General features: G+C 42.6%; 2 protein-coding genes across 15 annotated transcripts in view; one reads left to right on the top strand and one right to left on the bottom strand.

The window, feature by feature from the left end:
• The window catches only part of PICALM (phosphatidylinositol binding clathrin assembly protein), a 75,137-nt gene extending 72,053 nt beyond the window's left edge, over positions 1-3,084 (top strand). For 7 of the 11 annotated variants that reach the window (XM_061458028.1, XM_061458021.1, XM_061458020.1 and 4 more), the window contains 2 exons: positions 615-717; positions 1,621-3,084. In XM_061458028.1, the coding sequence (XP_061314012.1) occupies positions 615-707 (93 nt within the window). In that variant the 3' untranslated portion in view covers positions 708-717; positions 1,621-3,084. The remainder of the gene's footprint in view (positions 1-614; positions 718-1,620) is intronic. The other 4 variants (XM_061458027.1, XM_061458024.1, XM_061458022.1 and 1 more) reach the window with 1 other exon arrangement.
• The window catches only part of CCDC83 (coiled-coil domain containing 83), a 33,170-nt gene that overhangs the window by 4,398 nt on the left and 1,862 nt on the right, over positions 1-26,910 (bottom strand). Inside the window, exons 2-12 of one of the 4 annotated variants that reach the window (XM_061458030.1) lie at positions 26,815-26,872; positions 25,667-25,784; positions 23,615-23,699; positions 20,974-21,139; positions 20,228-20,395; positions 17,097-17,188; positions 15,894-15,962; positions 14,827-14,948; positions 13,757-13,830; positions 12,009-12,193; positions 9,873-10,049 (exon numbers count right to left, since the gene is read on the bottom strand). In XM_061458030.1, coding sequence (XP_061314014.1) covers positions 9,873-10,049; positions 12,009-12,193; positions 13,757-13,830; positions 14,827-14,948; positions 15,894-15,962; positions 17,097-17,188; positions 20,228-20,395; positions 20,974-21,139; positions 23,615-23,699; positions 25,667-25,752 — 1,224 coding nt within the window. In that variant the 5' untranslated portion in view covers positions 25,753-25,784; positions 26,815-26,872. Of the gene's footprint in view, positions 1-9,790; positions 10,050-12,008; positions 12,194-13,756; positions 13,831-14,826; positions 14,949-15,893; positions 15,963-17,096; positions 17,189-20,227; positions 20,396-20,973; positions 21,140-23,614; positions 23,700-25,666; positions 25,785-26,814; positions 26,881-26,910 lie in introns of those variants that run through there. The other 3 variants (XM_061458031.1, XM_061458029.1, XM_061458032.1) reach the window with 3 other exon arrangements.

Genomic DNA, 26,910 nt, shown 5'->3' with positions numbered 1-26,910 from the left:
TGTGATTTGGGTTAGCAGATGGACTGTTGGTCTTAGTTGTCAGCTCTCACCTAAAACAGCAGCAACTGACACATTTTTGCCTTCTTTTTTATCTACCCCCAGCACGTGTCCCCTGTTCTCCTTCTAGGCCCCAAATTATGAATTATCCATTATCTACTCTCCAGCCTCTTTTTGTAGACATCCTGTTTTGAGAGGAAAAGATGCTGAGAGCTGTTTCCTTTGGAGAAGGCATCTGGAAAGCAGCCTCACCAGGGCTGGACCCACAGCCTCCTCTGTCCCTGGCAGGACCTGCCTTTGCCAGTCACCAGAGTCAGGCTTCATCTCTTGTGAAGAAAGCCCCTCTGGAAGCACGAGGTTACCTGCTGCTTTGGCAAACACCAATAGAAGTTTCCTTTCCAGAGGGCCACATCCAGCTTGTTTCTGCATTACACCAACCACTGAAGAGGCTTTTTGTGTTTTCCATGTGACCGAACACCTTGTTTTAACAGTTGATTTCTGCCAAGTTTGCCTCTAAACCTGCCCTTGTCCTCTCATTACACGTTCAGCTTTCATATTCTGTCATTCTGAGACCTTTTTTCTTTTTCTTTCCCTTTCTCTGTCGTCTTTCCTACTAGCTGTCTGCAGCATCCAGCCCTTCCAGTCAGAGTCCTCACAGAGCCTCAGGAAAGGATCCCTTTGCAGAGCTCTCTCTCCAGGATTTCTTGTAGAACAACTTAGGTATTGTCCGTTACTCTGGGGAGATGCTGTTTGTTGTGATATGAAACAAAGCTTAAAAGTCTCATTACCATGACTAGAACTGTTTCTGAAGAAAAATAAGTCGAGTTGGAAGCGCTGTGGAAGTCACTTGGAAGCTCAGTGCACTCACCTGCAGTGATTTAAAGGCCCCATCGAGTCGTTTTGTTTCAGTCCATTGGAAATAAAGCTTGAGTGTTCACTTCTGAGCCAGCTCACAGAAGGCCCTTGCTGCAGTTAGGGAGCAGGAACTGGCACTCCCTAGTACTGACCTTCATGTTTAGGCTTCATGGTCAGCAGCAAATACCATTTACTTGTGCCCTTCCTCAGACTGCTTGACCAGAGTTGACTTCATGCAGAAGGTGCTCGTGTTGGGTGTGCAAGGGTTATGTTTTGTACAGATGTGCACTGGAGTTCTTCTGTTCTTTGTTATCACTCAGGGGTAGGGGGGAATTAAGTACTAAAGGGAGTGAAACCATGGAAAGATTCAAGGCTATGTAGTGTAAAGGAAGAGTAGGCTTCCTTGCAGGCAGCATCTGCTTTTCTTTGTGCACTTGCTCTGGTTCAGCATGAGAAGTGACCTTGGGTTCTCTTCATCACGATGTTGATCTGTGTTACGCTGCCACTGGTGACAGTATTGTGTGGATTAGTGAGGACTTCTATTGTTGGACAAGGGACCCAAAACAAAGGGATGTTCTGCAGGGTGGTGTAGCTGGAAGAACATCCCGATGGCTTTCGGTTGTCTTCTGGCCCTGGTCTTGTAAAATGTCTGTTTCTGTCTGAAACTCCAGCTCCTGGGGTAGCTTGGGCGTCAGTGCTTGAAGAACACACGGGTTTCTAGTAAAGTCTTCTGTTGGATGTTAACGGGAGGGTTTTTCATCTTTCCAGATCCAGTTTATGTAACTGTGTTAGACGGAAGAGAAAGGAACGTTTCCAAACAGATGTGCTCACCAGTAAACCCCCACTTCCAGGAAAAAACAGTGAACTTCAGTCTCTCCAACTCTCCTCCTCCATTCCGTGGTGCAGTGAAATGATGAAGAGCAATGAAGGAACATGGGATGACTCCATAAGAAAACGTCACTACATGATACAGAGCCAAGAATCGCCATCAGTTCAGCCTTCAGAGCTGGTTTTTGTCCTGGTGACTGACACCTCAGTACTCCCAGCTTCTAATAGCATCCGTAATGGGTAACACACAAAGAGAAGCCTCGGTTTTGAGAAACTGGGATCGGTGTTTGGGAATGCTGTCTGGAATGGGGATGTGTCCTTTACTGTAACAAGACTTGGGGCAGGGGAGGCTCAAATCCTAACTCTTAATTCTGCAGTTCCCTTTTCTTCAGTCCTCACACACGTAGGCACAGCAGTAATGGAAATTAACTTTTTTAAACAAGTCTATATTCAGTTTGCAGTAGACACTCCTTATGTATTATTGTTTGTATTTATTTATGATTATCAATTTAACATTAATATTGTATCAAACCTCCCCCCAACCTCCTTCTGGAAATGAGTATGGATGTATACAGTATGTCTGATTTATCTCCACAAAGAATGAATCTGATTCAGAACGCTTTTCACACAGAGCACTAAATACTGTCAAGGTCTGAATCTAATGAATTCTCAGTGTAAGTGGGAATTAGGGAAGAGCTGTAAAACCACGTTAATCCTGATAGTCAATTCCGTGCCTCGGATCTTTGCAAGGGAACAGTTACCTGACTAGGAGAAGCACTACATTTTTAATTCAGCATTAGTGCATCGGGAAGGAACTTTATTGCTTTGTGCTTGGCATGTCATTATTTTTACAGTTGACATTATAAGGCCTTTCCAAAATGAATGTGAGGAATTGCTTTCACTTTATGACTTCCCTTCTTTTCTGTAATAAAAAAGATGGTGTTTGGGGAGGGGGAGAAGCCTTTTCATTTGGCAAGTGCCATGTTTCTGATCACGTACCTTTTAAAAGCTACAAACACCAAGGGGGAAGCAGCTTCCTTACGTGTGTCTAATGGGTGTTTAGTTAACGAAGACTTAAAGCCGCACTGTTGATCGGTGCTCTCTGTAAATACACCAGAACCTTGGGGTGGAGTTTGGGGCCTTCAGAAGGATGGTCCAGGAGGTGAAAGCAATTCTGTACATGAGTCGAGCATACTTGCTGCATTGTCTCTGCAGATTCTATTTTTGTTTAAGATATTAAAACTGTATGTTAGCAAAACTGGGTGGATTTTCCAATAAAATGCAGCTTCCACACACCTTTTGTTACGGTATGAACGTCTGAGGTGCTTCTTTTCTTTATTTGCTGCTTAAAAATGTGCACTGATAACTGCTTTGTTTACTTAATAAAATACCAAATGTATTTGACACGTGCATATTGTGTTACAGGAAAGGCAGCGCTGCGAGCCTGAGGATGACCTGATCCGTACAACACCCTCCCGGCACTGCGGTAGCAGACAGCCTTAGCTGCACTGTAGTGAGTGGTCTCCTAAAGAGCCTGGTTCCTTATCACATCTGCTGTATCACCACCACCTAGTTTCTCCAGAATATTCGTGGCAATAAACTTGTGCTGTTTGGAACTGAGCAAGAAGCATAAATATGCCCTAAATAATTATGTAGGTATCTTCCCATATCTTCCAGCAGAAGGTGAGGATCCTGGAGAAGCTTCAGATGGTTTGCCAAGGCCATCATTGGCAATGAGACGCTAGTTATTGTCACAGTCAGATGTGACAGAATTGGGACTTTCCTCTTCTCAGCTGCCTGAGGCTTGTCCTGAAGGATGTACATAAGGACATAGAATCATAGAATGGTTGGAAAGGACAGAATAGGATTGGAAAGAGCCTTAAGATCATCTGGTTCCAGCCACCTGCCATGGGCAAGGACACCTCACCCCAGACCATGTCAGTAGAGTTGAATTCTTTGAACATCCCATGGTGCACATACCCAGACTGGGGGGTTTCATACACAGGTCACTGGACACTTTCCCTTCCCGCAGCTGAGGCTGTTGCTGTGGGACTGTCCCACCAGAGCAGAGTCCTTTCAGTTTTGGCTACCACTCAGAATGTCAAAAACGGGAATTGTCTGATTTGGGAGTCAGAGGGGAAAAGGTGTCTGTGTCCTCTTAGGGTGCACAGTCCAGACCTTGTGTGAAAGATAAAGGTTAGACCTTCCTCCTGCTCCTCCACAGCCTGGTGTGACAGGTCATGATAAAAACATGCCAGCTTTGTCACCTTTTGGTCTGTGATGCTCCCCGTGCAGTGGTTTCAACCCCTGCCTTGAGGTGACTGGCTGAGGACAGACCTGCTTGGTTAGTTTTGGATGGTTTTAAGCCCTTGGCCCTGCTTTTGTGGGGCTGTGGCCCCGAGCTCACAAATCGTGTGGGTATCAAAGCCCTCAACAACCCAAACCACTTCCACAGGGATGGTGGATCTCCATCCGTTGCACATCACTGCTTGCACACAGTTGCTCTGTGCTCTGTACAGTTTCTGTGCAGGTGAAGCTTTGCTGATAAACCTTACTCTTGGTTTACTCTTCAGAGACAAACTGCTTTAGAATTTTCCTGAGGAAAATTCCCAATCCCATTTACTTTGTTTCTCTTGAAAGCATGTTTGCTTTCAGTAGTGCTGGATCAACACTCGGCTGTAGCTCGGTTTAGAAAGCATAGCCACTAGACTGCTTTGTTTTGGGTTAGTGGCCATCTTGAATCAGGGGGATGTTATGGAAACCTGGTTCTCCTCAAAACTGAGTTTAAGCACTACTTAACATAGAAGAGCAAACTGGCTGGGAAAGCTGCCTGCTTTTTGCATGCAGTGGAGGATGGAGTGCTTTGTTAGAGGAACACGGTTCCTCGTAGAGCTTTGTGATGGAAACTAGCATATCACAAGAGCTAAAATAAGAGAACCATATAAACAAAACAACTGGATTTACCTCCTGAGAGAATTACTCTTGTCAGAAGAACCTGAGCAGCTGGGTAACTTCCTGGGTTTTCTAAAGGCCCAAGCGTAGAACCTTCATCTGAAGGCAAATCTCAATTTGTTTGCTGCTTCTGTTCTTTGTTCCAAAGTCACAAACAGAACTGTACCTCAGGAAACATGTAAAAGCTGTCTTTACCTCACTTTATGTGCTGTCAGCTGGTGGGTTCAGCCTCTCCTGACTGCTGAAAAGCCCTTCAGCAAGAGTAAATGCTGATGGAGGTGGAAGATTAACAAGACAATGTGAGGGGTAGTGAAGTAATGTGCCAAATGCAGAAAACAAAGACAAAGCATCAATGGGAGCGTGTGTAAACCACCCAAGAGCTTTCTCTTTGGCCTGTTGGCAACCTTTGGTCTTGATCTTTGCAGCTCGCTTGTGCTGAGGCAGAGAGAGCAGAAAGTCTTGATATCTCTTGCTGAATTTGCCCACCAAGAAATACCTGTGAGCTTCCATGTTCAAACAGGAACAGGCTCTGAGCTGGCCAGATCAGAGTGAGGGAGGAGAGAACATACAGCAGGTTTCCCTGGAGGTGCAACATTAATGACACCCGCTTGGCACCCTGTTGTATCTGAAGGCTGGATAAATACCACATCCATCTCACCTGTGGGATGTCTTGGGAGATGTCTTGCTCAAGATAACAAATCATAGAATCAACTAGGTTGGAAGAGACCTTTAAGATCATTGAGTCCAAATCAGTCGATGAGTTGAGTAAAACATGTTTCTTGTTTCTATTCTTGTTTATCTGCTGAGGACACTTCCTGAGACAAAGATCAAAAGCCTTGGAACAACCAGCTGGCTCCCTTACAAGTCCTGTGTGAGAGCTGATAACGGTGCTGAAAAGCTGTTGGATGCAAGCACGTGGCTCTGGGTATTCGGCAGCTGCAGTGTGGGAGGAGAGCGGGGTCTTGGGTTTGTTTTCACAGTGTGGATCTGGGTGGTAACTGCTCAACTTTCTACCACCAGCTACAGCAAGTGCTCAAGTCCTGTTTTTCTACAAAAGCATTATTTGATATTGCTTTATATTTGTTTATTGGCTTTTATAGCCTCTTGCTGCACTTTAATCACTAAAAGTGAGGAAAAGATCCAGTACCGTGTCAAGTCCCAGTTTTCCATGGCTCATTGGAGATGGGTGGTGGACAATAAAGCATCATAGAATGGTTTGGGTTGGAAGGGACCTTAAAGCTCATCAAGTTCCAACCCCCTGTCACGGGCAGGGACACCTTCCACTAGAGCAGCTTGCTCCAAGCCCAGTCCAACCTGGCCTTGATATGGGAACGGTTGTTGGCATCTTGTTACCATGTCATGTCCTAAAACAACACTGTGTTTGGGGTAGTCTACCAAACACAAGCTCTGAAGTGTTGTATTACAGAGAAACATCCGTGCTTTTACAGTCCACTTAAACTCCAAGGGCAAGTCGTTTTCAGAGGAACATCCAGTTACAAAACATCAGTGGTTTGTGGCACTAACACCATCAGATTCCCTGTTCCTTGCTTGTCACTGCAGTGTAGCTTTACAGTCCATTACCTTCTGCCTTGACATTATTCTGGCAAACTCCTTTCAGCCCACAGGAGCAGAGTATTTAGTAACTTGTCTCTCAGAAAGCAGCCAAACAAGAACAAATGCTGCAGAACAAGTCTCCTACCCTCATTTCCCAAAACATGCAGGTCTGAGCCTGTGGAACATTTGTCTTGTTGTATAACCTGGCTGTGGTGGAGGCTGCAAACCTCTCAACAACCAGACCAAAAGTTAAGTATCCAGCATTGTTCAGCCTGGAGAAGAGAAGGCTTCGGGGAGACCTTAGAGCAGCTCCTAGTGCCTGAAGGGGCCAACAAGAAACTTGGAGAGGGGCTTTGGACAAGGGCCTGTAGGGACAGGACAAGGGAGAATGGTTTTAATCTGATAGAGGGGAGATTGAGATGAGCTCTTAGGCAGAAGTTCTCCCCTGTGAGGGTGCTGAGGCGCTGGCACAGGATGCCCAGAGAAGCTGTGGCTGCCCCATCCCCGTCAGTGTTCAAGGCCAGGCTTGGAGCAAGCTGCTCTAGTGGAAGTTGTCCCTGCCCATGGCAGGGGATTGGAAGGAGCTGGATGAGCTTTAAGGTTCCTTCCAACCCGAAGCAGCTTGAGATTCTATGATTTACATTTTCTAGTGTATGTAGGGCCCATCTCTTTGCTTATGCCTGTAATGCCTACAGGCAGGACAACATAAATTTGTACCTTCACCTCTTCGAATTGCTGTTCAGCCTTTTCCCATAAGAGGCCTGGGTGGCTGAGAGGGAGTTAAAAAGAAATGTGAGGCACACTAATTTGGGTATAAGCCACAGGCAGTTGCATGAGCCAGAGGGAGCAGCCTGTAGCAAAACATGCTTAGTGAAGTGTCCCAAATCCCCTTGATTCCTACAGGATCAGCATGAAGGCCAGTGTAAGTCTTTCATATGGGGAAAGCTGTGTCTTCAGCCACTGAGACATCTGGATTTGATGAATTTGTTACTGGCAAAAGCTCTCAGCAATGAGCAACATGTAAAGCAGAGGCTAATGGCAGTACACTGTGGCAGTACAGCCCATGCTTCCACCTCCTGTTCAAACAATGGGAGTGAGGGCTCACTACTGCAGTTAGAACAAAACCTACAGGGGTCACCCTTAAATCCTGTGTTATGAAATACCTTTAGTTTAAAGTTAAGGAAATATGAGCATCACCCAAGTTGTGTATGTATGGTAGTAAAAGAACTGAAGACCTTGTGATGGAACTGAGAAACATCAACCCATCAAATGCCTACAAAGCATGGTGGGGTGGTGTGTCCTACACGGCTGCACCCCCTCAAGTGAGCCAGGTTCCTGATTACCCCAGCACAGCACTGGTTTGAACCCCCTGAGCAACTTCCCTGTAGGGTCAAGCAATTAGATCCCATCACTTTCTGGTCTGGTCATGCAGGTAGGAGCTGCAGGGGATCATGGAATGGTGCAGTGCCTCACCCCCGTCACAGGGAAGAACTTCCTTATATCTCATCTAAATCTCCCTACTGCCTTTTGGGGAGTGGGGGGAGGAGGACAGGCCTTTCTTTGACTGAAAAGCTGTTCAGCATAAGCCATATTCTATTTCTACAACTAAACCAAAAACTGAACTAAGCACTGAGCAGAACTAATCTCTCTTTCAAGGAAGCCATTTCCTGGGGCTTGCACTTCAAGAAAGCCAGTGTGGCTGCCGGGGGGTGTCTGTTGTGCTTAAAACATGACCCCCTTGCACACAGGCATCCCCATTCTCTGGCCACTGGAGCCCTAAGATCACCTCGCTTGCAGTAACTCAGCTGGGTTACAGCAGGGACTTGTCCAAACGCATTTAACTGTTTACTACATGGCAATGAACAAGAGATTCAGTCTGAGGTTAAGGCTCCTTCCTGTACCTGTCTGGTTGTGAGCCTGGTGTCTGAGTAGCTGAAGTCAGTGTCTCATGCAGATGCCTGCTGGGCATGAGATTGCTTCAGAAACCAGAAAGGTTTGTGCTGAACTAGAGACTACACTGAGACAGGGGACAGATGCAGGTTGTTTAAAATGTTGAAGTTTTTCAGACACTTGATTCCTAACAGCTGGTTGAGCCATCAAGGGTTTAAATCAGGTTGCTCAATGCTTTCACAAGTTTGTAAGTGGGAAATGCGCAGACAGCCTGTGCCTGTGGGACACAGGACACACTGCATTGTGTCTGCCTGCAGGGTGTCCAGGATGTGCAATGAGAGTGGAAAAAAACCACCAAATCAATGCACTGAGATCATAGAATCACAGCATAGTTTGGGTTGGAAAGGACCTTAAGATCGTCCAGTTCCAGCCCCCTGCCATGGGCAGGGATGCCTCCCACTAGACCACGTCACCCAAGGCTCTGTCCAACCTGGCCTTGAACACTGCCAGGGATGGAGCATTCACAACTTCCTTGGGCAACCCATTCCAGTGCCTCGTCACCCTCACAGTAAAGAACTTATATCTAACCTTAACTTCCCCTGTTTAAGTTTGTACCAATCACCCCTTGTCCTATCACTACAGCCCCTAATGAAGAGTCCCTCCCCAGCATCCCTATAGGTCCCCTTCAGATACTGGAAGGCTTCTATGAGGTCTCCATGCAGCCTTCTCTTCTCCAGGCTGAACAGCCCCATCTTTCTCAGCCTGTCTCCTTTCTCCATCCTTCTCAACCTCTACAGGAGGTGCTCCAGTCCCTTGATCATCCTCGTGGCCTCCTCTGGTCTTCCTCCAACAGCTCCATGTCCTTCTTATGTTGAGGACACCAGAACCGCACACAGTGCTGCAAGTACTATGTTTTCATAGAGACCATCCACAAACCAAAGGCAGCCTTAGACAGCATATTTGGCCAATTTTGAAATATATTTAAGACTCTGATGATTTGTATGCTGCTTTTTTTCAATTGATTTTTTTATTATTTCAATGTATTTAAGTAGGGAGTTATGGAGACAGATAAAAGGCGTTAAAACATTTAATTGCTAACAGTAGTTGAATTATACTTGGATACACTAGATTTGGCTTTAGCAGAGTATGAAGTATTTTGCAACAGTTGTACATTTTATGGCAGCCTGCATTTACCCATTCAGGGTCTTATCCAGCAGGCATTCCACATTTGACAGACTGCAAGGGGGGGACCACTTAAACTAAGTATTAACTTGAATCCTTTGTTAGATGTATGTACAGCTACATGGACTCATCAGACATTTCCAAAGAATATATTAAGAAAATTAGGAACATTTCCTATTAGACATTAGGAAGAAATTCTTTACTGTGGTGAGACACTGGCACAGGTTGGCCAGAGAAGCTGTGGCTGCCTCATCCCTGGCCAGGTTGGATGGGGCTTGGAGCCACCTGCTCTAGTGGAAGGTATCTCTGCCTGTGGAACTGGATGGAGCTTTAAAGTCCCTTCCAGCCCAAACTGTTCTGTGATTCTATGACTGAGAAGCCCATAAAATATGCAAGAGCTCTCTCTTTGGTAAGGAAAGCACCCTCTCCATGCCCATCTGCATGCAGACATACATTGCATTAAACTTAAACTTGTAAATCATGATCCAGGCACTCAAAAAGAGTTCTCACAAAGCCCAGTGCCACATGCTCCTTGAAGAACAGAGCAAATATTTAATGAACTGAGAATGTTACAGTCCCAGGTTAACAGCACAGCTTGTCTGTTCTTAACCAACCTTTTCTTTAGATAAAGCCCTGATCATCCGAGCTGTGATGCGCCTGTCTGATTTATGACCCATGCCGTCTTCTGTGCCCCTTCTGCTTGGCATTTCTTCTGCTTGTTCATGAATAGGCATAGCTTTTCCAATCACACACATCAGCTTTGTCTCCAGAGGAGCCAGTTCTAAGTGTTCCTTAGGAAGAAAGAATATTATTCCTGTGCAATTCCATGGAAAAGCAGCTTTCTTCAAAAAAAAACCAGTAATTTTCCTTTATAAAGCAATGGTGAAGATGCTGCCCTGGGGTTGTATGTTGGGTAATGTTTGTGTTAACAGGCTTGGTTTACCAGCCAGGTCATTTTAGGAGGCTGCAGCCCTAATGCCCTCCTCTTCCCCTGTGTGATTTCACCTATATCCCTTTCTCTGCAAAGCACATTCTGTCTCAAGTTCAGGTCTGTGGGAAGAATTATACTAATCCAACAGCTCACTGCTGCCAAAAGAGAGAGCTCCAAGTCCAGCCACGTGCTTCCACCACGTCTGTGTAGGCGCTGGTCTTCTCCAAACCTCTGACTCACTTGGGTTGACTAACCCACCAGAAAAGTAATTCAGGAGGAGAAGAAAAGGCAAGTTTTGATGCTGGGTTAGTAAGTGAATCAGCTACAGGAAAGGCCAATGTGCGCTATGGATTCCCTAAGGGCAGGAGCAGCACCATATGGCCAAAGCCAGGAGGGGGAAGGAGGAAAGCTACAGTGCAACTATTGAATCACCTCTACTTAACGAATGGGTTCTTAATACTTGCTAATGCACCTCCACTGTCTGCAATTATACCTCCATTCCTGGGAATGACTGTCAGCAGCACCTACAGCCTTCATGTGAGGTGGGCTCTGCAGTGCTAACAGCAGGGAGAAAGAAGTAAAGCAAGTGTTCATCTCCCAGGGTGACACCAGCAAGGAAGCAAACGTGGGGAGATCTGTTTTGGTTAAATGTTGTTCATTTCTCTGTATGACTTTTCAGGACAGAGCCACTGCTTAAGTTAGTCTCTGATCAAGGCGACAGGGTCATTTCTCTGAACACAAGTTGCAGGGTATTAATCAAACTAATGGCAGATTTCTAGGAAAAGAGTTGTGGGATTTTCTGTTTTTCTTTAAAATCCCCTAAACTCATCACTGAGTAAGTTTGAATTGAATATTCAAGGGTAAAGAAACCTGGAGAAATACCTTCATACAGCAAACCCTGCAGTCTGCACCCTGTCTGTAGCATCTGCTTTACTCTACAGTAGAAATCTATGATGTAGAGCAATGTATTTTCTGAGAGTACTTAGTTTATTTAGAAATGTATCAAAGTTTTCAGTTCACTTCAAGGCCAGGTTGGACAGGGCTTGGAGCAACCTGATCTAGTGGAAGGTGTCCCTGCCTGTGTCAGGGGGTTGGAACTGGATGAGCTAAAAGGTTCCTTCCAACCCAAACCAGTCTGGGACTCTGTGATTCACAACTCGAGTATAGAATCAAAGGCACCCAGGAAGCATTGTTTTGCTGCCTGGGATAAAGGATCTCCCAAGGCAGGTGCCATCACTTCTTTTGAAGGAAGATCTCTCTGCCTTGGGAGATCTCTCTGCCTATTTACATATAATCTGTACCTTTTTATTTTCTCAACCCCTGTATTCTGCACCCAGGAACACCTTTATCCTGTTTTTTTGTTGAAGTAATACATTCCTTGTTAACCCTTTAATGCAACACAAATTTTGAAGGACCATGAATGAAGTGAATGAGTCTGTGCAATTCACAAATGGTGACATCCAGAATTCTTTCTAGGGGGAATTTCACCCTGACACTCATGTATGCTGATTCCTAAGACACCAAAACAGTGTGTCTTGGTACCAGAAATGCCCTAAGGTATCCAAACCATTCATATGATGCTGGCTGGTATGACACAGAACCCATGCTCTTCTGGCCCAGCATATGAAGGAAAAGGAGTGTCCTTACCACCTCAAATAGCAGCATGTGCCTATGGTTACGCATCTGAATTGTACACTTGGTAAAAGAGATGGGAGTTTTTCCTGCCATAACACCAGTGGGAATAGAACCCTGCTGGCAGTAACTCATGCTCTGTACTGAAAGATGTGTCAGTGAGAGACTCAATTACTTGAATTCATACCTGGAAATCTTTTCCATCTTCATAAAAGAGGCTGCCCAGGGTTGGAGTGAGTGGCTGTTCCCGTACCTCCACATCACTCTCTTGGAGCTCCTCAGTGTCTGATGTAGACTGAATCTTTGGAAAGAATTTTGTTTTCTGACAGGAGTCTGTGGCACTTCCGAGGCTTTCATCCCCATCTGCCTCTGCTGTTTCAAGAGAAGAATAATGATGTGTATGGAATTGTTAAGCTTTATGAAGACCAGAATTAATACTTGGTGTGAGCATTGCCTGCAATCCTTAATGTGGCTTGGCCAGTGCAATGCAAAGAACAGCTTGGGAAGACTTTTAATTGGCTAGCCAAGCCAAATGTGGAGTTTGCCTGGGACAAGGACTTGACTCCAGGTTACTGGAACAAAACCTTCTTCTCCCAGTAACTACTGTAAGGGTCTAGCAAAGGGAATAGAACTGAACTGCTCAAAATAAACATATATCCAATTCAAAAGCCTTAGTCAACATGTTTGCTGATGCCTGATAGTTCCAGAAAGGTCCACCTATGGCTGGAACTGGTCAGAACTTCAACAGACTTGTTCATGTATCCGTAAGTGTATGGCTTCAGTTTTTTCAGCTTAACTCTTTGATTTGTGTCCTTTCTTCCCCCCTCTTTCTTCTACTCACACAGAGATGTAAAATAAAACGTGATACTAAGGAATCCATAGAAAACACCCTAAACAGACAAACACACTCACATGGTCCTTCTTGCCTAATGGTACATCCTTCTTTAGGGCACACCTACCAGAATAAGTGGAGATTTGACCCAAATTGAGTACCGCTTACCAGGATGTTCAGTTCAGGCTGAACTCTGTGTAGCTTCATCTGCTGTTGCTAGGGATTCATTTAGCATTTAAGTCCAGTGTGTCTCAGTGTCAGACTGAATGTAAAGTGCATGTACAGTGCAAATGAAAGGAGTTCAAGAGTAACCTCTCAGGGACAAGATACAATGAAGTTATGGTGACATGGATCAGTAAAGAATAGACTGGAGAGGGTCCAGAGAAGGGCCACGAATATGTTCCAAGGACTGGGAAGCTATATGAGGAAAGGCTGAGAGAGCTGGGGCTGTTCAGCCTGGAGAAAAGAAGATTCGGGGAGACCTTACCAGCATGTTCCAGTATGTAAAGGGTGGCTAAAAAGACAGAGGCCCCCTTTTCACAAGGAGTTACATGGAAAAGACTAGGGGTGATGGGGACAGCTTACTCCTGGGGAGATTCTGACTGAACACAAGTGGAAAATTTATCTCAGTAAGAATGATCAGCCATTGGAATAATCTCTCTGGGCAAGGGGTGGATTCCCCAATGTTGGACACTTCTAAGGTTTAGCTGGACATGGTGCTGGGACATCTAGTCTGGGTCATGCTTTGCCTAGAAAGGATGGACCAGATGATTCTTGAGGTCCCTTCTAACCTGGGATTCGATGAGTCTGTGATTCTATGATTAAGATATGAATCATATCTTCAAAAGATGGCCAGTCCTGTACCCACATTACAGGCCAGGTCTAGATTCTACAATTTAAACAGCAATTTCAATTTTAAGACTGTATTACAGGTAGATTGTGGGTTTGTCTTCTTAACACAAACTACAGTCTATCATTGGTGTGGTGCCTGCAGTTAAGTGGGAAACCAAGTGTTCATCTTGTCAAACATCTGTTTGATAATAAATAAAAAGCATATAAATCTTCAGTAACTTGTCTGTTCTTAGAAGCTGCATGTGCTTTACCTGTGTACTTGCTATACTCTACTGCTTTCATTCCATCCTTAAGAAACTCATGTGGCAAGCCAGCTGCAAGATGCCTATGGAATTAAAAGATAAAGAAAAACTCATATTAAAGGCCTGAATTGGCTTTCTGAATTGTCCTGTGCAATGTTTTGGGGGGAGGACACCCTATCTCAAAGCCATTTGTTGCTTAACCACAAAGGCAGAATAGCGCAACTGTTTAAAAATGCACTGGAGGCAGCCAGGTAGCTTAGTGGCTAAAAAGCTGCTCTTTCTTATTCTTAGTGCTTCAGTTCAACTATGTCCATGAGACTAAAAGAAAACAAATGTTATAGTCTCCAGTCAGTCCAAGATTCAAACCACAGCTGGCAGCTGTCACTTAAAAGCAGTCCAAAGTTTGGAGAGGGGAGAAAAATGGTCACTTCCTAAGACTTGGAACCTTTCTCTGCAATATGGCTGAAATCACTGGGCTGGGAATGGAAAATGGAGTTGGATCATTCCCATTGTTACACTGTGCTTTTGATACCATTCATGTTGGTATTCTGGGGTTAAATTAATATTTCTCTAGGGAACAAGATCATTTCAATACAAATAAACTAATACTACAGACACCTTTACAGATAGACCTATCCCAAAGCCTCTGCCTTACTCAGTACCAGGTCATCTATTTCATTTGAGATTGCAAAACAGCATTTATTTGTATATTAATCTTCATATCCTTAAACATTTTGCCAACAGAAAAGGGAAAATCTATTACTCAGCACTTGGTCCGAGACAATTACAATAGAAAGAAACTATTTCCAAGCCCCACTAAAAGAAAGTGTCGTTAGGTCTTAAGAGATTATTAAAGAACCCAGTTTCTTCCCTGAATTTTGGTATTGAGGAGGTTACAATGGCGCAGGCATTCTTTAGAGAAACAAGTCCCACACATACCCAGTCAAATCCTGCTTGTCCTCAACTAGAAAACTACCTTGGCTTTGCTGTAGGAGAACCCAAATAGCTTTAAAGGTTGAAGGCAGCATTATCTTTTAAAAAGATGAACCACTTCTGAGTCTGTCAAGGCTTCATTTTACCTGGGTACTCCTAGATACTCAAGTCTGCTATCAACCAGTTTTGCCACTAGAGCGATATTTTCTTCTTCCAGGAGTTGAATTGAGGCTTTCAAATCACTCACTTCCTTTTGGTACAGCTTAACCTTTTGACAATGAAAGCAAAAATAATAGGATCATCTTAGAAAGGCTATACCCATTGTGGAAAGATTTCACAGTGACTATCTTAATAGCACATACTTTGCTATAACAGGCTGAGAAAGAGTGACACATTTTCAGGCAAGGGAAGGCATCTCTGGTTCTTTCACCCCTTTATTAGAGCCATTTACTGGCACAACTCTGTCAATCAGAGCCACACATTTGGGCTTTGCAACCCTGAGAGCAAAACCTTCTCATATAGCCACATAGGTCTGGTAGACAGAAGCTCTGCATTTTTCTTTCTTGCTTTCACATCAGAGCTTGGAGAGAAAACCCATAAAGACCATCTAGTTCCAACCCCCTGCCACAGACAGGGACCTCTTCAACTAGAGCAGGTTGCTCCAAGCTCCATCAAACCTGGCCTTGAACACTGCCAGGGATGGGGCAGCCACAGCTTCTCTGGGCACCCTGTACCAGCACCTCACCACATCACAGGGAAGAGCATCTGGATGTCTAATCAAGACCTCCCCTCTGGCAGGTTAAAGCCATTCCCCCTTGTCCTATCTCTACAGGCTCTTGTAAAAATTCCCTCTCCAGCTTTCTTGTTTCAATACAGCACCCCAGAACCTTAATGCAATTCAAATGTACACTCTCCAAATACTTAGATGGCTGGGACTTTACACTACAGAGTATTCCTATCTCTGTAGATACAAATACTTAACTGCTTGGGCAGGAAAACGATTCTTTCATTGGTGAACAGAGATGTTCATCTTTACCTTTATTCACCGCATACACTGTTTGCTGCTCAGGACTGCAGAGTAATTACAGGAAAATTGCTCTCCTTTTCCTTTGGAAGTCTTCAGAGGCTCATCACTGGAACCAGTTATGACTGTAGACTACGGTGCTTCAAAACTGAACTACCGTGATCAACTGTACACAAGTGATGCTCTTACCTCTTCTTTTAGCCAGCTATTCTCTTCAATTTCTCTGCAGCTGTCTTTGTCTAAGTATCTCACAGCATTCTGAGGAAACACAATTTGAGATCTCATCTGAAAGCTGGACTTTGACAGTGCTGCAGACTATACAGAACCTTCTGCTCTTTAGCAGGAAACAACTAAGAAACATCCACACAACAGCCTGTAGCATCCCCTGAGGGATCGCAAGGGGATTTAGTCCCCAGGGCCACATGTTTCTTCTCCATCATCCTGACTAGTGCAGTTTATATGTCAAGTAATTTACCAAGATTTTAATTTCCCATACTAAGATAGGACATTCCCTTTTCACGTAACAGGTTCTGCTATGTTCCCATTACTGCCCAAATATTCCTGTTTGCAGGAAATCAAAGCTTTAGCTATTAAAAAACCCAAGCAAAACCACAAATTAATCGGAACCGATATATGACAAGTGACTTAAACATGCAGAGGTCCATGCTCATGAGCCAAGGATATAGTTACTGATGTCAGTAAGTGGAAAGGAGCAACTAGGGAGAGGAAATCTCCTGTAGATCACCATGAACACAGACCTTTGGATTATATTCTCACATGATTGCATATACCAGCACTGAAGTCTGGGAATTTAAATACCTCATGGTCCCAAGCAATGATTTGTATTGAAGTACACTCTGCATTTTGTGAGTGTAAGAAGACCTCACCATAAATACTTTGCAAATCAGCTGGCTGACATGACTCAATATATATATATACACACATATATATATGTGTCAATAAACCTAAATTTTACTGCAGACTGCACTATTTTGACATTTTAAATGTTTTAAAGTAAGTTTAAAAGTACTTTTCAAATTGATGTATATTTCAATGCAGACAATCTCTTAGTGTATTAATTGTTGTTTGAAGTCACAGCAAAAGTGACCTGCTCTTGAGCAATTGAAGTCAGTGCATGGTTCCCCAGTTTCCCATACCTTGCTTGGAAAATGCCCTCACATCTATTCATTGTTAGTCTGATGTAAAACCAAAAGTACATGTGTGTATAACAATAACCAGTGTCATGTCTGGTAAGAAAATGTACATTTATTTTACTCTCAAGTTATTAGAAAAAGTTCCAAGTCTTAATTCAAGTGAAAATAATTATTAATGCAGAGTACATGAATCCTAACTATGATACAGTTAGCACTTGTAAAAAGGCAGAAGGAATACCTCAGGGGCCTGTTCCTTAACCAAGTCCATGTGCTTCAAAACCAGTCTGGTATTTTCTTCTTTCATTGCTTTCAAAGCATTTCTGTAATATTCTTCAAAACAAACAAAAGAAGGAAATCAGAAATCATTATTTGACATCCATTTCTCCTAACAACTAGATAATTGACATTTAATAGATAAACTGGAATTTATCAGCCAGCATCACATAGAAACATAGAATGGTTTGGGTTGCAAAGGACCTTAAGATCATCCAGTTCCAATCCCCTGCCAAGGACAGGGATGCCTCATCCTAGACAATGTCCCCCAAGGCTCTGTCCAACCTTGTCTTGAACACTGCCAGGGATGAGGCTGCCACAGCTTCTCTGGGCAACCCATTCCACACCTCACCACCCTCACAGTAAAGAAGTTCTTCCTTATATCTAACCTGAACTTCCCCTGTTTTAAGTTTGAACCCATCACCCCTTGTCCTACCACTACAGTCCCTGATGAAGAGTCCCTCTCCAGCATCCTTGTAGGCCCCCTTCAGATACTGGAAGGCTGCTATGAGGTTTCCACACAGCTTCCCTTCTCCAGGCTGAATTTGTTTAGCTTCCAGCTCTAGTCACTTGCTATTTAATTATTGCATCCTTCCCTTCAGTTGTTTTTGTGCTATGCAAAACAGCCCCCTGCTGCTTGGGTTTTCTCCTTTTGAAGGAGCGAATGAGATTGTAGTAGTTTTCTTTGAAGGAAAGCACTTCATACTTGTTCCAGAGGCTTGAAATTCAGCCTAGCTCTGCACTTGTGTTGCAGACAGCCTATTGCAGGCTTGGCTGTAAATGGTCATGGACCCACTGTGGAGTCAAAGGCTGTCAAATATGAAAGGTGCATTAGTTGTGCATTAGTTCTTAATTTAACATGGTAAAAGCTGGCCTGCCTTAATCAACCTGCCATCTAGACTTGGCAGAATGAAATGAAAGTACTTACAGACTATTATTAATTCATCTTTTCATTCTTTCACACAGCTAAACAACCTGAGCTATGCTGGGAGAATGCAGAAAAGGAGGAACTCTTCACATATACTTACTGCTTTTAAGGAGGCTATTTGCCTTAATTCTCACAGCAACACTGTTCTCCCCACACCTCACGTAAGTGTAGGGCACTTTTTCGTTTCTTCTCCCCTCCAGCAATTTTATTTAAACTGTCATCACCAGACCACATGAACTGTGCCAACATCAAGCCCTACAGAGATAGAAACCTCTTCACTTATGCTTATTTTATTCCATAAACCTGTTACACATTTAGGGAGTGAACAAGCCCAGTTTGCTGCTGCATCACTCTGTCAGCTTGTTAGATTTATTTCTCTTTGGGTTTGGGTTTGTTTTCTTTTTGATAGGCTGGAAAACTGTACTCTCCAGACACTTTGTATGTTAGATTTTAGGAAGCTGAGTAAAATAGACTGCTAACATCCAGTACTGGCAGCATCATTCTTTAGTATGTTAACTAGGCAACTGCTATATGTACCTCTGTAACAGTCTTTCTATAAATACACTTCCATTCGACCACAAATTGAACCCTGTGACATGCAGGTCAGACAGAATGTTCCTATTGGCTCATTCTGGCATTCTATATAAAAGCCCATTCTCTTTTTCATTTCATAGCTCAGCAGCTGTATAGAAAAGTTTTAGATTGATTCAGAGCATGGAAAACACATAATGAAAAATATCAACCTCTCCTGAATACAGACATGGATATCTGACAAGCTATCTGATGATGTAGAAAGCACAGTGCAGGTCTTAACTGGGATCAAATATGTTTCAAAAGACAAAAAAGATATCTGGCTCTTATCCACAGTACTTGATGCCTGGTAATGGTTGGCACAGAATATACAGAGACCCTTAGAGCAGTGTCACTGCCTGTTACTACCAGCTGCTTGGCTGTGGCTATGCATACTGAGAGGGCCATAAAGGAGAAAAACCAAGACATCCTTGTCGTGTTGGAAGCATGGGATATGTAATAGCAAAACTATTTAAAAGGTTTTAAAATAGTGCAGTAGTAAAGAAACCTTTGTGAAGCACTCAACAGCAGAATACATAAGCTCTCAAGTTCATTCCACTGATGTGTCAGCGTTGAAACAGTTCCCAGCATTTGTGTATGTCTGTAGTGGCAGTTTTGCAGGGCCTCATGCATGGGACTATACAAAGCTCAGCCCACTGGCACAACAGCTCCCTCTACTTGTGCATTTCAACCATGCTCAGCTGAAAAGACTTCCAAGAACGAGCTCATAGCACTTTCCCATCAAAAGAGTTTTCCACATGTGAAGTACTTGGAGCATGATAAGAAGCAACAGCAGCAGAGTCAACGTTTTCAAGCATGACTGCTGAGGGAGTCCTATGTGTAGGTGACCTCAATAGATGTAACTTATATTTAGAAACCCGCTGTCCTTCACAGGAACAGTTTTTAGAAATGGGCTGCCTGTATTTGACAAGGAAGTTGTCAGGAGACAAACTGATCAGTTTCTTGAAGTGTTCATAATTCCTGGGACTTTGTTTCTTTAATAAAGGGACTTTCACAGAGAGAGAGGGAGAAAGAAAGAGAGAAATAGATAAAAAAAGAGGAAAAAAAAGAGAGAAGAGGGAAGAAATGGAAAGGGAAGGGAGGGAGAAAGGGAGGGAGAAAGGAAAGGAGAAAGGAAAGGAGAAAGAGGAAAGGAGAAAGAAGAAAGGAGAAAGAGGAAAGGAGAAAGAGGAAAGGAGAAAGGAGAAAAGAAAGCAGAAAGAAAAAGGGAAAGGCAAGGGGCAAGGCAAGGGGCAAGGCAAGGCAAGGCAAGGAAAGGAAAAGGGAAGGGAAAGGGGAAGGGGAAGGAGAAGGAAAAGGGAAAGTAAAGGGAAAGGGAAAGGAAAGGGAAAAGGAAAGGGGAATGTAAAGGGGAAGGGAAAGGCTTTCCATTTTATACAATTATGCAGCCCTCCTCAGGTACACTGTCTTGGAAAACTTCACAGAAATTATCAGAATATGACCCCAAATTATATATATAATTTAATTGATTTGGACAAGTAATATACAAAAAGCCTCTAAGATTTGCTTTACACCAGCTGTAAAGCAAGTGTTTGCAGCTGGTAACTGACCAAAAATGTTTACAGCTGTAAACCAACCTGTAGCTCTGTGGAAATCATCTTTGACTTCTTTAATGTCTTTTTCCAGACTCATAATCTTCTTAGCTTCTATTTTACTTCCTACATTTTTATACTCCAAGCAATCATCTTTCTCACTCTGCTTTACTGAGATTTTTTGGTTGATTTCTTCAATCTGGGAGCGCAGATCTATGAAAATCAGAATAACAAAAGGCAGGTTCATTACCAGCTTCTTGAACTGATAGTTCGTAAATCTTACTTCATCAAAATCTTTAATAAAGGCACTTTCAGTGGGATTGGAGAAAGAAGAGTGCTTCTTCTACCCCACAATACATTACAACACGATGGCCTCATGCAGTATCAAGGGCCACCATCATTGCTGAAAACAGCTTGATCTTCTGCCAAGGAGAACCAACAGTTCTCAATGAAATGTAACCAAATGCACATGTGTGCCCCACAGAGAATCACAGGGATGATAGCCAGGGCTCTAAACAATAAAAACTGGTAATTTTTGCTGCCCTCATAATCTTCCATTGGAGCCATTGGGTTTTCATAACTTGCCACTGCACTTGCACAGTGGTCTACATCACTTGGAAAGAACAGATTTACTTACAAACTCTCTACAGTCTCATATCACATTGAGAGAGCTTAATTTGGGGGCAAAAAGCTCTATGCTTCAACAAGGAACTTGAATCTTGATTTAAAATACAAAAAGAAGTACTAAATCCCAAGGGTGTCAACTGCAACTTCCACAACTCACAGCACACCTTCCAGAAGTTGTTCTTTGTCCTTAACATACTGCCATGTTGCTATCAGCGACTTCTCCACATCATCCCTAGTTACAACCTCCTTATCTCGTTCTTTCTGCTCTTCGTCTATTTGCTCCAGTAAGCGCCTGATGCGTGCTTGAAGTTCCTTCTTCAGCAGCTCATGCTATGAAAGAGCAGAAGAAAAAGCATATATAAAACCAGTTTCAAATTGGTTTTCAAAGTGACAAGTGTAAGTAGTGAAGAAAAGTAAAATCTGACCCAGTGCCAGGATGCACTGCAAAACCACTCGGCTAAGTATCTCCTCATCTTGGTCCTACAAGGATGCTGGGGAGGGACTCTTCATTAAGGGAACGTAGTGATAGTACAAGGGCTGATGGGTTCAAACTTAAGCAGGGGAAGTTTAGGTTAGATATAAGAAAGAAGTTCTTTACTGTGAGGATGGTGAGGCACTGGAATGGGTTGCCCAGAAAACTGGTAAATGCTCCATCCCTGGCAGTGTTCAAGGCCAGGTTGGATGGAGTCTTGGGTGACATGGTCTAGTGCAAGTTGTCCCTGCCCATGGCAGGGAGGTTGGAACTGGATGATCTCAAAGTCCTTTCCAATCCTAACTGTTCTATGATCCTATATTCAAAAAGGGTGGAGCAGAAGGAAGAGTGTGCAAGTCTCAGAATTTTCCTCAGTCTTGAAGACTATTACAAGGAAATGAGAGACAAATGACTGCTGGACTTGGTGCAGAACATCAATAGTCATAGATTCTTTCTGGTACCCTTGTAGAACTCCTGTGGGTCAGCTTAATAACTATTTATTTGTAGGAGTTATTTACTTCACATTCATTCTTGATGAGAATGTACCAACTTCAGGTAGAAATGTCATCAGTCAAGCAGGTCACTTTCATATACCCATAGTAGAGAGTCTTGCAAAGAGCTGAAATTAATTATACTGACTGATTCCACAACTGTGATTATAACCCCTTACCCTGGCCCTCTCAAGGGGCACTCAAGTTACATGGTCAGTAATTTCAAATATGTTTGCTCTCAAAGGATACCATAACTGTAACAGTGACTGTTCAGTACACAGTCTCAAGCATTCGTCACTTCTGGATGGATGAACTCTAAACCACACAATATCACTAAGGAAATAAAGGATGGAGCTCAAAGAACTGTCAAAACATAGGTAAATTAAGCAAATAGTACTTCAAGTATGCCCTGAAGTACCTTGCACAACCTAGAATACGAAGGAGTCCTTGTGAGACCATGAACTAGCAGCAAACTGGGGGAAGAACCATAAGAGACTTCAGATGTCTGCAGGGAGAAGAGCCAAATGATACTTCCACTGATAGTTAAGGCCACAAATGAAACACCATCCATGCTTCAAGACAGAAAGTAACACCAAGGAAAACTAAACAGAGATCTGAACAGATACAGGGCAAGTATCAGCATAGGAGGGCTAAAGAGACATTTTTCTTGCTATAGGAAGTGGTGCAGCCTGCAACAGTGTTCAATCACATAATCCAGTTTAAGGATTTTTGAGCTATTTATTTCATTAGGTAACTATATATCTACTTTCAAAATCCACTGTCTCAGTCATCAGATGCCATATTATGGTTCTTTATTTAAAGTTCTTTATATACAGTTCATATATACAGTTCTTTAAAGTGTCACTCAGGTGCCACCAATAGTCACATAACCTTGTTCTAAAATTGACCCAAACCAAATCTTAATCCACAGGAAAGTGAGTCTTCACCAAGCAGTGCCAAAAACTGCACCTCGACAACTGCATGATACTCACTCTTTTGCTCAGTTTTCACTGTAACTAAGTTTGCAAGAATCAGTAAGCTCTCATAGAAACCTGTGCAATTCCATGACCTCAGAAATGAATCAAAGGTCAGCAAATCTCAATACTTGGTTAGATCTGCTGATACTACTGACAGAAATGAAGTTAATACTGTTTATTCTTTGTATGCTGAAATATTGCAGTATTGTTTAAAAAGGCACATCTGAAGATACTGCTGCACAGTGACCTACTGAAAGGGGGCTGCTGACCTGTGTTTGCTGCAGAGTAAGATTAAATACTTAAGTAGTTACTGAGGATCTCACATGCATTGATAGAATCATAGAATCACAGAACAGTTTGGGCTGGGAAGGACCTTAAAGCTCATCTAGTTCCAGTCCTCTGCCACAAGCAGGGACACCTTCCACTACAGCAGGTTCTCCAAGCCCCATCCAACCTGGCCTTGAACACTGTCAGAGATGGGGCAGCCACAGCTCCTCTGGGCACCCTGTGCAGCACCTCACCACCCTCACAGGGAAGAACTACTTCCTTATATCTAATTTAAATCTAGATTGGAGAACACCTTCACTGAACTCACTTTACCTGAGTGCTGTGCCCTATTCTGCAATGCTCTACTCCTGCAGCTCCTTTTTTGCATATTTAGGACATTTATGCTTTATGTCGCATTTAATTCAGATAACACTTTAACTTTCAGCACTTCCTAACTCTAGTTTCATTGACTGTAAGAAATTCACTGTGAGGGCTAATTTTAGTCAATGTAGTATTAGGCTTAAAAGAATAAAATTGAATCTGTGAGTTAAAATACCACATATAAAATGCGCTGGGAGAAGGATGCATGGCCACTTACTCTTTCGTAATATTCTTTGTTCTTTTCTTCCAGTTGTTTCAAAGCAAGCAAAACCTTATCAATTGCTTCTTCTTTTGCCTCAATTCTGCAGAAAAAGAGTAAAGAGACATCCTTATAAAAACAGGAGAGGAATGTTATTTAAACTAGGTTAGATGTAAATACAACTGAAATGTTTGTGTATCATATTGCGACTCACCTGGGTAGATACCACTGTCTGCTTACTACACATAAAGAAATTATTTCCCATATACATCTAGACCTTCATAGAAACAGAATCCCTGATTATTCTGTTCCTTTGTAACCGCTAGAGAGGATTAAGCTGGTTTCTTCTCTCTGGGTGCAGTTTAGCTGACCTATCACAGAGGTCTCTTTCAGGACAAGATGGTTTGTGCTCCAGAAATATTTACTTCTCTGCTACAGAGGCAACTCAGTCAGACACAGCTCAGCTGAATCCCAAACTGGAGAATTCAATGGGATTCAATTCTTCTGGAAATGTGGCTTGTTGAGCTTCATAACCTGCATTTGTACACTAAGAAATTGTCAGCCTTTAAGAAGCACTAAGGGAATAGGGACTGCAGCCTGAGTAGTATCCTCTGAGTATGTTTATACATTTTTGTCAGAGAACTAGCTTGCTGCTTTCACAATGTTCATAGACTACCTGTCATCCTCTTTGCCACAGCTGTAAAATAAGCATTTTTTTTGTATTCTCTCTTCTAGAATGAGAAACACTGGTTTGCAAACGGTGTCTATTTGCAAAATTCTCTATAATCTTTCCCTCTAATCCCAGAATTCATTCACCAAATGGCACAATAGAGCAAATATTACAGTTATCACAGTATCTTTTACTGTTTCAACAGCTATTTTTCCTTGTAGTTTTGTTTTGGGGTTTTGGTTTTTGACCCCTCCCTATTGTATGAAGTTATTTTTAAAGAAGATATTTTTTTCTTGGCTAAGTTTGAATCACTCAGTCATTGAAGGTTACTAGATTTGCATCCTCCAGTGCCAATAAGTTCCACGGTATCCTTCAGGTTTTCCAATAAGTACAAGGATATTAGTTAGAGACACTAGAGCAGAGATATGTGGATATGGCTACAGCAAAAATCTATCACTCATTAGGCAGAGGTGACAGCTTGGCCACACAGTGTTACCTCCTAAATGACCTGCCATTTTAAACCATTTCTGTAGCTAGAATACTGCTATGGTCTTCATTTCTGCAACGTTAATATTTTCCATGAAGTGACAGTCTGTATCCATCACCTGGTTAATGTAAGAAAAATTATATGAGTACAATTTGCTATTTTCTCTGATACATATTGGAGCTTTCCTCTTTAGATTATAGTGCTATGTTATTTCTCAGGTGAAAGCTACAAACCAGTTAGACTGATGATACTGTTTTTCTCAACTCTGTGTAGCAGATTCCATCTAGATGATTGAAACATCCAGAAGCAACACTCCACTACCACAATTTTGCCAGTCATCAATAGGATGTTACTAAGGAAAGTAATTCATGGGACTATTGTTCCTAACCAATCCTGCAACAGTAGTCTGTAATGGAATTGCAAAATAACAAACTCCCTACAGAATCCATGCTTCAATATACAGAAGAAAAAGCAGGAATGAAAGTTAAATAAATATACACACTTGATAATTCCTAAAGCAGAATGTGACAGATTCACTTGTATGATCCCTGAAAGTGTTCAAGGCAGTGTTGGACAGGGCTTGGAGCAACCTGGTCTAGTGGAAGGTGTCCCTGCCTGTGGCAGGGGGTTGGAATTGGGTGAACTTTAAGGTCCTTTCCACCCCAAGCCATTCTATGATGCTATGATTATGCTGCTTGTTCAGTCAAGTGTTACAGAGAAGTTACAAATTATAGAGGTGAGGACAGAGAGCAAGAGGGAAAGAGAAGAGAGAGGAAGAAAGAAAGAAAAATATAGTCAGTCAGCTCAGGCTCTGAACTGGAAAAGTTGTCTTTGTTATCTGCTTTATCCATTCACATATTCTATATTAATGAAAAGTTAAATATCTTAAAAAAAAAAAAATCTTAATTCTTACTGAAACTCTAGTAAGGATTCTGGGACAGCTGATTCAGGGTCTGTAAATTGCTCTTCTGGTTTCTCCTCTTTCTTCTTTTCTTCCATGCTTTTTGGTTCACTTGTGCTAGAAGTTAGACCTAAAAGGGAGGTAAGCGCAAGCAGAAAAGAAGGAAAAATAAAGAGAAATTAATGATTTCTAAAATGTCATATGTTCACCAGACTTTTTCACTTGTGACAAGTTCCTAACTGTTCTGAAATAAACAAAACAAGAGAGGGGCTTTTTGACAGCAATAATCCTGCCCAGGATAGCACTCGGGCCCTCGGTTTTATGACATCCTGAAGTGTTGCCCTGAATTGGAGAACAGTGGCCTCTGCCAGTAGTTACTAGGTTTTACATTCTTGCAAATCAAACAAGCAGTTGTTCCTTTTCCAGTCCTTTGTCTGTGTTTCTTTATTAGGCTTCTTTTATCGAGTACCCTTGTTAATATGCATCTCTTTCCCTCTCCTTCTGTTCTCCTAGCACTATGAATATTTGCCTTTCACTGCAACTCAGTTTTCATTGTCAGAGCTGGAACAAAACCGCTCTCTGAAGGGCTGTGCATGTCAGCAGTATTCCCTGGGCATGTTGTCACAACTGCCAACCTCAGGATTCCACTGACAATGAACAGTTCTGTAATGGAACTCGTAGCATATATTATATAAAATAAAAGTCACCAAAAAAAGGGCATTTATGAAGATTACTCACTTTTAGTGGTCATGTGATCAAATGCCAGAACCAGATTAGTTCATGTAACATGGGAGGTTTTATTACTGAATGAATATAAACATTTTACGTAACCTGTTTTCATATTAAACTACTTTTCTGCCTTCAAATTCTGCTTTCTAACAGTTATCACTCTAATAGCTAAAATTGAAAACAACTAATAGAATAACTAGTAACTAAAGTAGTAACTGTGACTAAATACAGCAGGCTGGATACTTTTCCAATTTAAATGAGCCCAAGGAAACAGAAAAAAAAATCCATGGAAAGCCACATAACAAGCTTGCCAAATCGATGTAAAATCAAGGGAATGAAGTTAAAGTGACTATTGACAGATGCACTCTAATCCATAGGCTGGCCCTGAAGCAAGGCAAGGTCGGCTTTCTGTATCCAAAATAACTTCCTACCCTAGATGAGCAGTTGATGCCTGCTGCTGAAACAAGTGAGGGGGCTGAGGGCAGTAAGCTGTGTGGCACAGAAAGGTGTGTAAGAGGAATGCTCAC

The sequence above is a fragment of the Pezoporus flaviventris genome, unplaced genomic scaffold (assembly GCF_033815535.1).
Source record: "Pezoporus flaviventris isolate CSIRO_AGI_PZ_B2104156 unplaced genomic scaffold, CSIRO_AGI_Pfla_v1 ptg000025l, whole genome shotgun sequence".
Lineage (NCBI taxonomy): Eukaryota > Metazoa > Chordata > Aves > Psittaciformes > Psittacidae > Pezoporus > Pezoporus flaviventris.
This window is presented reverse-complemented; position numbering and strand designations above follow the sequence as displayed.